Raw genomic sequence first — 17,350 nt, forward strand, 5'->3', positions numbered from 1 at the left:
GTCTTTATGTCTGGGTCCTTGTCATAACTCCGCTTCCACGTCCCCTCTGGGGGCGATCATGTGACACGCGTCAGGGAGGATAACGGTATCTGTCTGGGCACAAGTGGAGCTGGGAGGGGTTGTGTTGGTTGCCACTGTACAATTCTCAGCTTCCTGTCAGAACGCATCGTCCCCTGGGTCAATGGGATGGCAGGGTAGCCTAGTGGTTAGAGCGTTGGACTAGTAACCAGCAGGTAGCCTAGTGGTTAGAGCGTTGGACTAGTAACCAGCAGGTAGCCTAGTGGTTAGAGCGTTGGACTAGTAACCGGAAGGTTGCAAGATCGAATCCCCCCGAGCTGACGAGGTACAAAATCTGTCGTTCTGCCCCCTGAACAAGGCAGTTAACCCACTGTTCCCCGGTAGGCCGTCATTGTAAAATAAGAATTTGTTCTTAACTGACTTGCCTAGTTAAATAAAAATAAAATAAATAAAAAATCCCTGTGGGACTCTGGAGCCTCTCTCTCTCTCTCCTCCTCCTCCTCCTCCTCATGTATTGTTGTCGCGATGCCCCACCCCACTAACTTAAGTAGATAATATACAATCTCAGAGAACGTTAAGAGTTCTTACTTTTGTCCAGCTTCATCCCTTAAGGACCACACCCAGCCTCATCCCTTAAGGGCCACACCCAGCCTCATCCCTTAAGGGCCACACCCAGCCTCATCCCTTAAGGACCACACCCAGCCTCATCCCTTAAGGGCCACACCCAGCCTCATCCCTTAAGGACCACACCCAGCCTCATCCCTTAAGGACCACACCCAGCCTCATCCCTTAAGGGCCACACCCAGCCTCATCCCTTAAGGACCACACCCAGCCTCATCCCTTAAGGACCACACCCAGCCTCATCCCTTAAGGACCACACCCAGTTTCATCCCTTAAGGACCACACCCAGCCTCATCCCTTAAGCTTTATGGCAAATAAGTGAGCGGGCTGAAAAAAAACGAATGACAGATTGTGGCTTTAAAGAGTACTTGCTTCACAGAAGCTTGTTTCTGGAGTGACACTATGATGTTCACTGCACCTAATCTACATAAATATGGTTACCATAGTAATGATGCTGGAGATACATTTGTCATTTTTAAAACCCCTCGCCCCTTTAAGAGGCACTCGCACTAGTCTATGTGATTCTCTAGCGAGTCCGATAATGGGCCACGTGGCTAACAGTAGATTGCTTCCTTTATAGAGATAAAACTTCCTTTATAGAGATAAAACTTCCTTTATAGAGATAAAACTTCCTTTATCGAGATAAAACTATGATCTCTGTGTGATTCTCTAGTGACTCCGATGATGGGCCACATGGCTATGAATGCTGACATGTCTGCCCTGAGCCCCGCCCACATCCTGCAGCCTCAGTTACCCATGGTGCCCAGCTCCCACTGCACCCCTCCGCCTCCCTACCCTATGGACAGCAGCATCTCCAGGTACCTAGCTAAAACGACCACCAGTGGAGGCTGGTGAAAGAAGGACGGACTCATAGTAATGACTGGAACGGCTTAAGAGTATCTGTGTTTTGATAATGTTCCATTCGTTTCCGTTACTAAGAGCCCCTTCCCTTCCGATGATTTTTAAAGTGGCACCAGCCACCACTGATAACCACACGTCTGTTGATGCTTCTGGACAGTTGTGGGCGCTAATAAAGTCAGGACGAGACGCAATATTGACAGAACAATTGCAACACCTAGCGATAGTTTGTCACCGAAACTAAAACAAGCTTGCAATCTGACTGAGCTCTCTGTGTAACTGTCTAACACAGTTATTACAAGAACGCTGAGGTGTTATTTTTCACTACTAACCCGTTTCTTTCTCTGTGTGTCCTGTTGCAGCTTTCTTCTGCGGTTGGGCTGCGCAGCCTGCCTGGACTGTTTCACAGCACAGGGTCTGACCAACATCTACCAGATCGAGAACTATAACTTGGAGGTGAGGCCTTGCCTGGCGCACGCACCTCATCTGTTCGGTTAAACTCAGAGAGAAGGGTCAGCTGGCTTCAAGAGGCCTGAGCTTTCGTGTAAGGCAAGAAAAAAAAAGAAAAAAAAACATTTATGGAAAAAAAAGCAACGTTTATCTGCAGTCATCTTGGTCTATTTTTTTTGTATGCAAATCAGAACTACTTCTTCATTTTCGGGCTGCGTGGGGCCCTGGGCATAGCCTGTGAGAGAGAGAGAGAGAGAGAGAAGACTAAACAAGACTAAAAAGAGAGACTAACACTAACCCCTCAGTGTGTGATGTCATCCTCGTCCACAGGACCTGTCCCGGCTGAAGATCCCGCAGGAGTTCCAGCACGTCATCTGGAAGGGTATCATGGAGCACCGGCAAAGCATGGAATTCTCCCCTCCTCCTCACATCCTGCGAACCTCCAGCGGGGCCTCCACCGTCAGCGTAGGGTCCTCTGAGGCCCGGAGCGAGCGGGTCATCGACGCCGTGCGTTTCACCTTGCGCCAGACCATCTCATTCCCACCGCGTGACGACTGGTCCGACTTCTCCTTCGACCTGGACTCCCGACGCAACAAGCAGCAGCGCATCAAGGAAGAAGGGGAATAGGAAAAAAAAAAACTCTCACACTCTGGATGGAATTTCAATCCAAGGTGCACTGTTGACAAGCGCACTGCACCAAAACGGGTCTGTATAAAAAAAAAAAGGCCATTTCCCTGAAGTTCAGAGGTCACTTTTTACAGTAAACGCTGTGGATGTCAGCTGAAGCGCACATTTATCATTAAAAAAAGGTCGAGTGCAGTCCGCTTGTCGGCGATGGTCCTTGGATTTGAAGCCCCAGTCATACAACTGTTGACCAACCACACTCCCGTATCACGGTACAGAACTAGGAAATCTCTGCTTTCGAAGTGCTCTGGGTCCGGTTTCCTCAAAAGCATCTTATTAAGGTTAAAGTTCATTGTTAGAACCCTGGTTTGGAGCAGAACCAAAAACCCATTGTTGGAAGTTGTTTACCGACCTGCCTCAGACTAGCTAAGTGCGTCGTCGTAAGACTAAATCACATCGCTAGCGGCGGAAGCCAGATCCTGGTCCTTAGTTCAGATATCCTAAATAAAAATGCACTTATTTTATTAAAAAGCCTTCCATAGCTGCCAGCTAGAGGATGAGACAAATTGGGTTTTTGTAGAAAAAAAATACATTTCATCAACAAACAAAAAAATTCAAATCAAATTTCTTGAGACAAAGCTCTTAAAATGCTTTTGTGATTTTGCTTTGATATTGTTTTAATACGTTTTTATAATCGATTCCAATGTGTTAAAGACTTGAGTGGAAACCTTTTTGGGGATTTGTTGTTGTTGTTGGGCTATAGAAGGTGTATGGCCAGGATTCAATCCAAAGTGCGTTAGACAGATGAGAGATTAAAAATAAAGATTGTATTTATGTAGGTGCTTCCGTCTTGCTGTTGACCCACCTTAGCAAACATCTGTCAACTGCTCCCATTTCATAAATAATAATATACCATTTATAAATTCACAAATATTGCAAAATACAACAGGGTATACACTCACAGTGGACAGTTTATTTGGTACACCCATCTAGTACCTGGTCAGACCCCATTTTGCCTACAGAACAGCCTGAATTCTTCAGGAAATTGATTATACAAAGTGTAGTGTTCAAAAAGTTGCTCAATTGGTATCAAGCGACGTTTTTTTTTCCACTCCTAAATTGTCCAGTGGAGCCTCTTCTTCTTCTTGTTTTTAGCTGATAGGAGTAGAACCTGGTGTGGTCGTCTGCTGTAATAGTCCAATCCGTGACGAGGACCGACGAGTTGTGCGATCCGGGATGCCGTTCTGCACACCACTGTTGTACTCAGTGGCGGTTCTAGACCATCTCAACTGCTGGGGGCCAAGCTGGGGCCAGTTGTACTGTTAGAGGGGCCAGTTATACTGTTAGAGGGGCCAGTTGTACTGTTAGAGGGGCCAGTTGTACTGTTAGAGGGGCCAGTTGTACTGTTAGAGGGGCCAGTTGTACTGTTAGAGGGGCCAGTTACACTGTTAGAGGGGGCCAGTTACACTGTTAGAGGGGGCCAGTTACACTGTTAGAGGGGGCCAGTTACACTGTTAGAGGGGGCCAGTTACACTGTTAGAGGGGGCCAGTTACACTGTTAGAGGGGCCAGTTACATTAGACGTTACATTCAGGTAATAGTAGCTTCTTGACTCTTAGTAAAATAATCAGTGGTATATGTGTGTGTGTGTGTGTGTGTGTGTGTGTGTGTGTGTGTAGTCGAGGCCATATGCAACCAAATGTTGCATATTTTCGCATTTCAATTCACAAGATCTAATGAATGAGTGGGTCAACCATCGACGCAAAGCAAGAGCAACACGGGCAGAGAAGCAGCTTTCATTGATTTCAAAGCATTTCCTCAAATGCTGGTGCTGAATATCGGACGCCCGATAGCCAATAGTAGCAGGGAGGTTACGACCCGGCAGTAACCTGGTTACGACTCGGCAGTAACCTGGTTACGACCCGGCAGTAACCTGGTTACGACCCGGCAGTAACCTGGCCCGTTACTAGGGAAGCTAGTGTTGCTGATCATGGCCCGTTACTAAGGAAGCTAGTGTTGCTGATCAACGCCCGTTACTAAGGAAGCTAATGTTGCTGACCAAGGCCCGTTACTAGGGAAGCTAGTGTTGCTGACCAAGGCCCGTTACTAAGGAAGCTAGTGTTGCTGATCAAGGCCCGTTACTAGGGAAGCTAGTGTTGCTGATCATGGCCCGTTACTAGGGAAGCTAGTGTTGCTGATCAAGGCCCGTTACTAAGGAAGCTAGTGTTGGTATGGGGCTACCAGCTACATTAGCTTGTAGGCTAGCGGACTTTTCATACGTTTTGTGAAAACATATGTACGACCTCCGAAAACATTACTCAATTGAATATGGTGCTTTTCCATCCGCTTACCTTCAAAATAAAGATATAAAAATGTATTTATCGGTTCTGTTGACCGACATTGGCAAACTTCTCAACTGCCATAGTGCAAGCCAACAAGAAGTAACCTCATATAAACAGGCGAGTGGCGGCCTCTAGTGGCCATATTGGTACTGCACCATATACTGCTAAATACAGCCCAAAAATTATAAATATTCATATAACATGTCGGCTCAAACCTAAATTACCATTAAAAGTATAAATGCGCTGCTCTTTACTACACCTTGGATTGAATCCCGGTCTGTTGCTCTCGACTGGACCGTCATGGATTGCCTGCTGTTTTTAGTCCACGACACTGTTTTTACCTGCTGGTCACAAGCCGGACTTGATTGTATACATTTCAACATACATATTTTTTACTTTGTGTCAGAGAAAAGTGTTATTAATAATATGCTGTTTGTTGGTTGATTTTTGATTTTATTTTAAAACCACAGAACAAAGTTATTGCCTTGTATTGTGCCTGTGTTAACCCTTCTGCTTCCAGGATTTTCAGAAACCTGGGGATTTTGCAACCCTATTTGTTAATTAAACCATCGTGTTTTATAACTCTTGGGGGAAGTTACTGGAATATTTTTAGTTAAAAATTGTGTTTATATAACTCTTGGGGAAATTACTGGAAGGTTAAACCATCGTGTTTTATGATGACTGCTTTACTGTATTTCTACGTGAACGAGAACGCATTACACACAAACTTTTATCTGAAGTATTTAACGACTCAACACGCTCATAGCCCTTGAGGTGGTATCAATAACGTTACAGGTCTTCCTTGGTATCGTCCAAAATTGCACCCTACGGCGGAAAGTAGTGCACTGTATATAGGGTGCCGTTTCGGACGATATTTTATTGCCTGCTTGTTCTGCCGTCTGTAACGACGGCGTACTGTTGTATTGTGTGGGTCTGTTTAAACATTTACTGGGCTATATTTCTCTATTACAAACAATCCTTGAGACTTGTAGTATTGCTGGATTTTTGGAACCACATTTTGTAAACTGTTTTTTGTTGTTGTTACAGATTAACTTGATAGATGGCCCAAACTATTGAGATCATTGTATATACATTTGTATATTATTTTCTACTAAAAACACAAAAGGATTTGGCGTAGAATACTGCATGGTTAAAAGCCATTATGGTACGAAGGGGTTTGGGTTATTTGTATTCATTTAAATGAATTTAAAAAAAACACAATCGGTGTCTCACAAGTCATTGTTCTCACTGATATTACAAGCGATCTGTGCAGTGTTGCCATAAAACACAGTTATATAATTTCAATATTAAAAAAGTGCGATAAATCACTGAATGAACATGCTATGAATGACCCTAGTATGTCATTCAGTCGGTACATTGAAAGCAGAATCTAGTACTGTAATCTGCTGTTCCACAATTTTGTAAAATGAATTGTAAATATGTTGCAATGTACTTATTTTGATAAACAAAAAAATAAAAAATAACCCAAGTTATCAAATGCTGTTGGGAGTTTGTAATATTTCATATGGTCAGTTTTATTTATTTTTTATTTTCCATTTCCATTAGTAACACTAAAAAGTGCAGATGGCCTTATATTCACTTCCTGGCAGAATATTCACTTCCTGGTAGAATATTCACTTCCTGGCAGAATATTCACTTCCTGGCAGTACTAATTCAGCTTGTACACTGTGTGGTCTTTGAGAGAAAGGCAGACAAGATTAACATAAGCAATAGGTTTATTATGTTTCCCCTCCAGCCTGTGGACAGACAGATGGGAGCTCGTTGAGCTTTAACTAATAAAAAGGGGAGGAGTGAAACCAGAATGTAAACGTTGCAGAGCCAGGCTGATTTAAAACAAGGCTAGAACAAAAAGTTGTACTACATGGTAAATAAAAAAAATGGCCCTGAAACAAAAGTAAAGTCTGAAAACTGGATTATTTTATAATTTAATAAAAACATCTGAGATTCAATGGGTCTGGTGAGATTCATGAATGCGGCAAATTAATCCAGAATATTTTAATGACTGCCATATTTACACACAAGATTGGATTGAGCTTTAAATCAATTCAGTTCGTTCAAATTATATATATATATATATATATATATATATATATATATATATATATATATATATATATATATATATATATATATATATTCAGTAAAAAAAACAGTGAACTTTGTACCTTCTGTCCCACTGTAGACAGAGGGGCCTGTTCAAATTGGGGAAAAACAAGGGAGCAGTACCTGAATTTGTCTAATAAGAACACATTGTTTTCCATTGCAGAATGTTTTTTTGCTACAGTGTGCCTTTACTGAACATCTGACAGATTCCCTGTTCCTCCACCTCAGGACAGAGTGACAGGCCTGTGTTGAGTCTACCGGTCACTCAAACTGTCCACTAGTCACTTCGGCTTTCCACCTGGTTTAGGGATACGAGTCACTTCACCTGGTTCAGGTTTAGGGATATGAGTGACTACGCGAGTCATCCTTCCTGTCCACTAGGTGGTCTGTCAGGTCACTCCACCTCTGCCATGTGTACCACCTCCATGGTTTGTATAACCTCTTGCTCCTCCATTTTCACCCCCCCAGGCAGCACAGTCTGCTGAGACAGCACATAGTTCACCACCTGCATTATGCTCTGGTCCGACAAGGTCGCGACCCCGTCACCCTGAACGGCCTGAACCGCTTCTACCGCCTCCACGGTCTCCTCCGTGATCAGAACCGTCTCGATCTCTTCGTCCTGCGGCGGCTGGACGGGCCGGAGCTCGGGAGGGAGATCGGACGCCAGGATGGAGACGGCGTGTTCGACCTGAGTACCCTGATTGTGAAACTGCAGCGTGTCTTTCTCCAGCATGATCTTCCCCGGCAGGAGGTCGCCGTGGTATTTGGTCATGTGTTTCCGTAAGGAGCGGGCGTCGATGTGGGCCTCCTGGCACTCGGGGCACACGTAAGGGCGCTCGCCCGTGTGGGTGCGTACGTGTCTCTTCAGAGAGCGGGCGTCGGCCCACGCTACGCCGCACGTCAGACACTCGAAGGGTTTGACTCCTGAGAGAAGAGAACGTGTGTTTTAGGAGACAGGGATACAGACAGTACTACGCTGTAGTCCTACACAGACTCCTCATCAACACCCGTCTGTAGGGTGAGTGTACTGATTAACGTTAGAAAGGCCTCGTTGGACCCCCCCCCCCCTTCCTTCCTGACAATGACGCTCAGGTCAACTTAAGAAAAATCAGTAGCTTCAACATCATAAGCACCAAGTGTGCTGGTCAAATAGTGAAAATCAGCACAAATGCAATAATGGCATTATAATGAATACAAGGTGTCGATATGACGGCAGTCAAGTCCATTGTCAAGTTATTGGAGATGATTTGAGGCCTCTGCGCGTGCTTACAGAACGGGGTAAGTCTTCAGGACACGGCATCAGTTGGATCTCATTTAGCTGCTGGTCCTTTGTCACTTGACATACCCTTCTATAACTGGTTATAACTCAGCCTTTAGTGTTAAGCCCATTTCCATCTTTGGATAAAAAAAAAATATTTTTTTATTTATTTATTTATTAATCTGGTTATATCCATAACAGTTGTTATTCTAAGCCAATCAGATGTAGTATCCATAACAGTTGTTATTCTAAGCCAATTAGATGTAGTATCCATAAGTTGTTATGGATACTAGTATGGATACTAGTATCCAACATACTTGTTTAGTACCTTCTCAGATACATACTTGTTTAGTACCTTCTCAGATACATACTTGTTTAGTACCTTCTCAGATACAGCACACGATAGCATATCTCATGGTCATTGATTACCATTTCTTGCCAATTGAAAATTATTTTTTTATGCTAGTTGTCGGTGGACAACAAACATCATAGTTAACGTAAAATTTCACGACTAAGAACTCGTCGGCAAAAAAAAAAAGTCTAAATCAACGACAGATTTCTTGAGTGATCTTAGATCCATTCTAACTATTTTGAGGAAGTGTATACTGGCTACGGAGTCTCAAAATGGACAAACAGTACTATTGCTGCTTTTTTCATATTTTTCAAGTGAAGGTCTTTTAAAAGAGAGAGTATACGAGCACATTGGTTCGGTGTGCGAGCTTTAGCATGCTAACACCTTATCAAATCAAATGTATTTATATAGCCCTTCTTACATCAGCTGACATCTCAAAGTGCTGTACAGAAACCCAGCCTAAAACCCCCAAACAGCAAGTAATGCAGGTGTAGAAGCACGGTGGCTAGGAAAAACTCCCTAGAAAGGCCAGAACCTAGGAAGAAACCTAGAGAGGAACCAGGCTATGAGGGGTGGCCAGTCCTCTTCTGGCTGTACAGAAACCCAGCTTAAAACCCCGAAACAGCAAGTAATGCAGGTGTAGAAGCACCTTATGTCCACATTATGGATATGATTGGACACCCCCTCGTTATGAGAGCTACTTTAATGATAAACAGTAATGAGCAGTTTATTTTAATAACTTTTAGGGGAAATTAACAGAATCTAAATTATACATAGGAAAAATGTCAGTTTGTATGTTTAATATTTGGAAATCAAATTAAATTGGAATATTTAAGAACAGGGCTTATATGGAACACCCATGGGCTTTTAACAGTACATTAGGTATCCATTAAGCTCAGTCTAGACTTCTCACATATTTGATCAAATATATGTATATGTCTAAAAAAAAATAATAATAACAAAGTCATAAAACTTTGAAATTAATCTTTCATTTTATCGACACTTTTCTTACAAAAATTAAAACAAGTATATGTTAGAAATATCTAAACTTAGATTTGTGGGCTTAACCTGTTAGGGCTAGGGGGCAGCATTTGCACGTCTGGATAAAAAAAATGTACCCGATTTAATCTGGTTACTAATCCTACCCAGTAACTAGAATATGCATATACTTATTATATATGGATAGAAAACACTCTAAAGTTTCTAAAACTGTTTGAATGGTGTCTGTGAGTATAACAGAACTCATTTGGCAGGCAAAACCCTGAGACATTTTCTGACAGGAAGTGGATACCTGATGTGTTGTATTGACTTTAAACCTATCCCATTGAAAAACACAGGGGCTTAGGAATATTTTGGCACTTCCTATTGCTTCCACTAGATGTCACCAGCCTTTACAAAGTGTTTTGAGTCTTCTGGAGGGAGATCTGACCGAACAAGAGCCATGGAACGATGATGTCCCATTAGACACCTGGCGCGCGAGTTCATGTTGGGTACCCTCGTTCCAATACGTTATAAAAGAGTATGCATTCGTCCACCTTGAATATTATTCATGTTCTGGTTAAAAAAGGCCCTAATGATTTATGCTATACAACGTTTGACATGTTTGAACGAACGGAAATATATTTTTTCCCCTCGTTCATGACGAGAAGTCCGGCTGGCTTACATCATGTGCTAACGAGACGGAGATTTTTGGACATAAATGATGAGCTTTTTTGAACAAAACTACATTCGTTATGGACCTGTGATACCTGGAAGTGACATCTGATGAAGAGAATCAAAGGTAATGGATTATTTACATAGTATTTTCGATTTTAGATCTCCCCAACATGACGTCTAGTCTGTATCGCAACGCGTATTTTTCTGGGCGCAGTGCTCAGATTATTGCAAAGTGTGATTTCCCAGTAAGGTTATTTTTAAATCTGGCAAGTTGATTGCGTTCAAGAGATGTAAATCTATAATTCTTTAAATGACAATATAATATTTTACCAATGTTTTCTAATTTTAATTATTTAATTTGTGACGCTGACTTGACTGCCGGTTATTGGAGGGAAACGATTTCCTCAACATCAATGCCATAGTAAAACGCTGTTTTTGGATATAAATATGAACTTGATAGAACTAAAAATGCATGCATTGTCTAACATAATGTCCTAGGAGTGTCATCTGATGGAGATTGTAAAAGGTTAGTGCATCATTTTAGCTGGTTTTATGGTTTTGGTGACCCTGTCTTTGACTTGACAAAACATTACACACAACTCTTGTAAATGTACTGTCCTAACATACTCTAAATTTATGCTTTCGCCGTAAAACCTTTTTGAAATCGTAAAACGTGGTTAGATTAAGGAGATGTTTATCTTTCAAATGGTGTAAAATAGTTGTATTTTTGAAAAATTTGAATTTTGACATTTATTTGGATTCAAATTTGCCGCTCTTGAAATGCACCTGCTGTTGATGGAGTGCACCACGGGTGGCACGCTAGCGTCCCACCTAGCCCATAGAGGTTAAGTAGACTTTACCCTATATCATCAAGGAGCAGTACGTTTTACTGAGAGAGAGAGTCCATTTAGATCCAGTTAAATAGTGCGATTCGCGTGTTAAATGTTGCCCTTATAGTAATTGCATGCATAGCTCCAGCTATGAACTTGGAGAGAGCTTACATTTTCTCCAGCCCCATCTCTCAGATTTATAGTAAACCAAGTGCCATTAGGCTGAAGACATATTGTGGCTTTAAGGTGTGTGTGTGTGTGTGTGTGTGTGTGTGTGTGTGTGTGTGTGTCTCTCTCTCACCCTGGTGGTTGTTCATGTGTCGTCTGTACTCTCTGAGCTGGGTGAACTTCCTGCCACAGTGTTCACACTCTCTCTCTAGGTTCTGTTTTACCCTGCCCTTCTTGCCATGCGTGGCTTTCTTCACGTGTCTCCTGAACAGAGCCTTCTCAAAGAACTCCTTGCCGCAGACGTTACACCTACAGGACAAAGGATTAACAGATCAAATTTCATCTAGAGAAAAACTTTTTTTACATCAACAATTGTCACAAAGTGCTTTAATCATCCCACACTCACTCGTTGAATCATCCCACAGTCACTCGTTGAATCATCCCACAGTCACTCGTTGAATCATCCCACAGTCACTCGTTGAATCATCCCACAGTCACTCGTTGAATCATCCCACAGTCACTCGTTGAATCATCCCACAGTCACTCGTTGAATCATCCCACAGTCACTCGTTGAATCATCCCACAGTCACTCGTTGAATCATCCCACAGTCACTCGTTGAATCATCCCACAGTCACTCGTTGAATCATCCCACAGTCACTCGTTGAATCATCCCACAGTCACTCGTTGAATCATCCCACAGTCACTCGTTGAATCATCCCACAGTCCCTCGTTGAATCATCCACAGTCACTCGTTGAATCACCCCTCCCTCGTTGAATCATCCCTCCCTCGTTGAATCATCCCTCCAACCCTCACTCGTTAGAAACAGAGACAAAATAAAGAACATATCTGAAAAAACAAATTAGTATGAAGATGTTTGAGTATATGAATGCATGCCGTTTCACGTTTGAACGTAAACTAAATGTGTCCGTTTTTGAAACACCTGTTGTCAAGGCTCGAAACGAGAAGTTGCTTTTTAGGGTCAGTCGCTGCTAAAACAGGATATATCCAAGTTGAGTCCTCCACGCCCTCCAACTAACCATCAAACAGTCAACGCGTCAATACAAATACTAAGCTCAAATCCTATTACACCAACTGTGACGCTCGTCGGATGTGGCAGGGCTTGCAAACTATCACTGCCGCGAGCTTCCCAGTGACGCGAGCTTACCAGACGAGCTAAATGCCTTCTACGCTCGCTTTGAGGCAAGCAACACTGAACCATGCGAGAGAGCACCAGCTGTTCCGGACGACTGTGATCACGCTCTCCATAGCAGATGTGAGTAAGACCTTTAAAAACAGGTTAACATTCACAAACCAATTACCAGGACGCGTACTCAGAGCATGTGCTGACCAGCTGGAAAGTGTCTTCACTGACATTTTCAACCTCTCCCTGACTGAGTCTGTAATACCTACATGTTTCAGGCAGACCACCATAGTCCCTGTGCCCAAGAACGCCAAGGTAACCTGTCCAAATGAGTATCACCCCATAGCATTCACATCTGTAGCCATGAAATGCTTTGAAAGGTAGGTAATGGCTCAAACACCATTATCCCAGACAGCCTGGACCCACTCCAATTCGCATACCACCCCAACAGAGCCACAGATGACACAACCTCTATTGCACTCCACAGTGCCCTTTCCCAATTGGACAAAAGGAACACCGACGTGCCAATGCTGTTCATTGAGTACAGCTCAGCGTTCACCACCATAGGTCATAGGTCACTACAAGGTCATCACTAAGCTAAGGACCCCTGGGACTAAACACCTCCCCTCTGCAACTGGATCCTGGACTTCCTGACGGGTCGCACCCCCAGGTGGTTAAGGGATCTATTGTTGTCATGGTCCAAACACACCAAAAACAGTCGTGAAGAGGGCACGACGACGCCTCTCACCCTCAGGAGGCTGAAAAGATTTGGCAAGGCCCTGAAAAAGTTCTACAGCTGCACCATTGAGAGCATCGTGACTGGCTGCGTCACCGCTCGGTATGGCGCTTCAGAGGGTAGCGCGTACGGCCCCAGTACATCACTGGGGTCGAACGCCCTGCCATCCAGGACCTCTATACCAACCGAAGGCCCCACGTCATAGACTGTTCTCTCTGCTAACGCGCAGCAAACGGTAACGACGTCTGGAACCAACAGGATCCTGAACAGCTTCTACCCCCCCCAAAGCCATAAGACTGATAAATAGTTAACCAAATAGCTACCTGGACTATCTGCATTGACTCTTTTTTAACTTACTATCGTTTACCATGCTGTAGTTTACCACCTGTCACTTCATTCCTAGTTATATGTGCATACCTACCTCAATTAACTCGTACCCTGGCAGATCGACTTGGTACCGCTTGTATATCGTTATTTATTGTGTATCTATTATTATTTCTCTCTGCGTTGAAGGGAAAGGACCCGTAAGTCAGCATTTCACTGTTAGACCACACCGGTTGTTTACCAAGCATGTGATGAATAGAATTAGATTTCTATGGTGGTGGACTTACTTGTAAGGCTCTGCCACACTGTGGGACTTCACGTGGGAATACCAGTCCTTCTTCCAGCTGTAACACTTCCCACATACCTGATAGAACACAACACCAAACACAACACAGCTGTAACACTTCCCACATACCTGATAGAACCCTACACAGCTGTAACACTTCCCACATACCTGATAGAATATAACACCATTATAATTATTCCCCACCTGACACTGGAAGGGCTTGAGTCCCAGGTGTTTGTTCATGTGCTGCTGCAGGTCTTTGGCCTCAAAGAAACTCTTATCACAGCTGGAGGAGAGAAGGAGATACAGACCAGTCAGGACAGGCACTACATCACACACACACACACCACACACACACACAAAACATTAGGAACACCTTCCTAATATTGAGTTTCACCCCCTTTTGCCCTCAGAACAGCCTCAATTCGTTGAGGCATGGACTGTACAAGGTGTTGAAAGCGTTCCACAGGGATGCTGATCAATGTTGACTCCAATGATTCCCACAGTTGGCTGCTAGTGGATCTCTACTTCAAATAGCTCGTTCCATCTCTTTAGACCGGGCAGAGAACGGGCGGCGGGCGACTGGGCAGAGAACGGGCGGCGGGCGACTGGGCAGAGATCGGGCGGCGGGCGACTGGGCAGAGAACGGGCGGCGGGCGACTGGGCAGAGACCGGGCAGAGAACGGGCGGCGGGCGACTGGGCAGAGAACGGGCGGCGGGCGACTGGGCAGAGAACGGGCGGCGGGCGACTGGGCAGAGAACGGGCGGCGGGCGACTGGGCAGAGAACGGGCGGCGGGCGACTGGGCAGAGAACGGGCGGCGGGCGACTGGGCAGAGAACGGGCGGCGGGCGACTGGGCAGAGAACGGGCGGCGGGCGACTGGGCAGAGAACGGGCGGCGGGCGACTGGGCAGAGAACGGGCGGCGGGCGACTGGGCAGAGAACGGGCGGCGGGCGACTGGGCAGAGAACGGGCGGCGGGCGACTGGGCAGAGAACGGGCGGCGGGCGACTGGGCAGAGAACGGGCGGCGGGCGACTGGGCAGAGATCGGGCGGCGGGCGACCGGGCAGAGATCGGGCGGCGGGCGACCGGGCAGAGATCGGGCGGCGGGCGGCCGGGCAGAGAACGGGCGGCGGGCGGCCGGGCAGAGATCGGGCGGGCGACCGGGCAGGCCACTGCAGTAAACTGAATTCATGCTTGTGGAACCATTCCTGGACAATCCTAGCGTTGTGGCATGGGGCATCATCCTGCTGGAAAATAATCTATTCCCTGATGGACACACCGCTGACATGAAGGGAGGCATACGATTAGAAATGATGTTCAGATATCCTACGGCATTCAAGGGGCCCCAATGTGTGCCAAGGAAAAAACACCCCACACTAGGGGTGTCCCCACACATCTACCCCCACCTCACAGGCTATAGGATCTATAGGTCCCCCCACCACGTAGGCTATAGGATCTATAGGTCCCCCCACCACGTAGGCTACAGGTCCCCCCACCACGTAGGCTACAGGATCTATAGGTCCCCCCACCACGTAGGCTACAGGATCTATAGGTCCCCCCACCACGTAGGCTACAGGATCTATAGGTCCCCCCACCACGTAGGCTATAGGATCTATAGGTACCCCCACCACGTAGGCTATAGGATCTATAGGTCCCCCCACCACGTAGGCTATAGGTCCCCCCACCACGTAGGCTATAGGTCCCCCCACCACGTAGGCTATAGGTCCCCCCACCACGTAGGCTATAGGTCCCCCCACCACGTAGGCTATAGGTCCCCCCACCACGTAGGCTATAGGTCCCCCCACCACGTAGGCTATAGGTCCCCCCACCACGTAGGCTATAGGTCCCCCCACCACGTAGGCTATAGGTCCCCCCACCACGTAGGCTATAGGTCCCCCCACCACGTAGGCTATAGGTCCCCCCACCACGTAGGCTATAGGTCCCCCCACCACGTAGGCTATAGGTCCCCCCACCACGTAGGCTATAGGTCCCCCCACCACGTAGGCTATAGGTCCCCCCACCACGTAGGCTATAGGTCCCCCCACCACGTAGGCTATAGGTCCCCCCACCACGTAGGCTATAGGTCCCCCCACCACGTAGGCTATAGGTACCCCCACCACGTAGGCTATAGGTCCCCCTACCACGTAGGCTACAGGATCTATAGGTACCCCCACCACGTAGGCTACAGGATCTATAGGTACCCCCACCACGTAGGCTACAGGATCTATAGGTACCCCCACCACGTAGGCTACAGGATCTATAGGTCCCCCCACCACATAGGCTACAGGATCTATAGCTACCCCCACCACGTAGGCTATAGGATCTATATGTACCCCCACCACGTAGGCTATAGGATCTATATGTACCCCCACCACGTAGGCTATAGGATCTATAGGTCCCCCCACCACGTAGGCTATAGGATCTATAGGTCCCCCCACCACGTAGGCTACAGGATCTATAGGTCCCCCCACCACGTAGGCTATAGGATCTATAGGTACCCCCACCACGTAGGCTACAGGTACCCCCACCACGTAGGCTACAGGTACCCCCACCACGTAGGCTATAGGTACCCCCACCACGTAGGCTACAGGTACCCCCACCACGTAGGCTACAGGTACCCCCACCACGTAGGCTATAGGATCTATAGGTACCCCCACCACGTAGACTATAGGATCTATAGGTACCCCCACCACGTAGACTATAGGATCTATAGGTACCCCCACCACGTAGGCTACAGGATCTATAGTTACCCCCACCACGTAGGCTACAGGATCTATAGGTACCCCCACCACGTAGGCTATAGGTACCCCCACCACGTAGGCTACAGGATCTATAGGTACCCCCACCACGTAGGCTACAGGATCTATAGGTACACCTACCACGTAGGCTACAGGATCTATAGGTCCCCCCACCACGTAGGCTATAGGATCTATAGGTACCCCCACCACGTAGTCTACAGGATCTATAGGTACCCCCACCACGTAGTCTACAGGATCTATAGGTCCCCCCACCACGTAGGCTATAGGATCTATAGGTCCCCCCACCACGTAGGCTATAGGATCTATAGGTACCCCCACCACGTAGGCTATAGGATCTATAGGTCCCCCCCACCACGTAGGCTATAGGATCTATAGGTCCCCCCACCACGTAGGCTACAGGATCTATAGGTACCCCCACCACGTAGGCTACAGGATCTATAGGTACCCCCACCACGTAGGCTATAGGATCTATAGGTACCCCCACCACGTAGGCTATAGGATCTATAGGTACCCCCATCCCCACCCATCTAGCCTACAGGGTGGAGGTACCTATAGATCCTATAGCCTACAGGGTTGCAGGAATGTCCACCAGAGTTGTCGCCAGAGAATTTAAATGTTAATTTCTCTACCATAAGCCACCTCCAACATTGTTTTAGAGAATTTGGCAGTAGGTCCAACCGGCCTCACAACCGCAGACCAGGTGTAACCACGCCAGCCCAGGACCTCCACATCCAGCATCTTCACCTGTGGAATCGTCTGAGACCAGCCACCCAGACAGCTGATCAAACTGTGGGGTTTTG

The 17,350-nt window shown here is 46.2% G+C and overlaps 2 protein-coding genes across 9 annotated transcripts in view; one reads left to right on the forward strand and one right to left on the reverse strand.

Annotated features, from left to right (window-relative positions):
* LOC106574206 (tumor protein 63) overlaps positions 1 to 6,410 on the forward strand; it is a 117,576-nt gene extending 111,166 nt beyond the window's left edge. For all 7 annotated transcript variants that reach the window (XM_045697484.2, XM_045697486.2, XM_045697485.2 and 4 more), the window contains 3 exons: positions 1,313 to 1,457; positions 1,860 to 1,953; positions 2,278 to 6,410. In XM_045697484.2, coding sequence (XP_045553440.1) covers positions 1,313 to 1,457; positions 1,860 to 1,953; positions 2,278 to 2,574 — 536 coding nt within the window. In that variant the 3' untranslated portion in view covers positions 2,575 to 6,410. The remainder of the gene's footprint in view (positions 1 to 1,312; positions 1,458 to 1,859; positions 1,954 to 2,277) is intronic.
* Positions 6,411 to 6,630: 220 nt separating this feature from the next.
* Positions 6,631 to 17,350, reverse strand: part of zbtb11 (zinc finger and BTB domain containing 11) — a 33,865-nt gene continuing 23,145 nt past the window's right edge. For both annotated transcript variants that reach the window (XM_082962798.1, XM_045697483.2), the window contains exons 9-12: positions 13,994 to 14,075; positions 13,791 to 13,867; positions 11,434 to 11,609; positions 6,631 to 7,960 (exon numbers count right to left, since the gene is read on the reverse strand). In XM_082962798.1, coding sequence (XP_082818924.1) covers positions 7,431 to 7,960; positions 11,434 to 11,609; positions 13,791 to 13,867; positions 13,994 to 14,075 — 865 coding nt within the window. In that variant the 3' untranslated portion in view covers positions 6,631 to 7,430. The remainder of the gene's footprint in view (positions 7,961 to 11,433; positions 11,610 to 13,790; positions 13,868 to 13,993; positions 14,076 to 17,350) is intronic.

Source organism: Salmo salar, chromosome 16, assembly GCF_965601325.2.
Source record: "Salmo salar chromosome 16, fSalSal1, whole genome shotgun sequence".
NCBI classification, from domain to species: domain Eukaryota; kingdom Metazoa; phylum Chordata; class Actinopteri; order Salmoniformes; family Salmonidae; genus Salmo; species Salmo salar.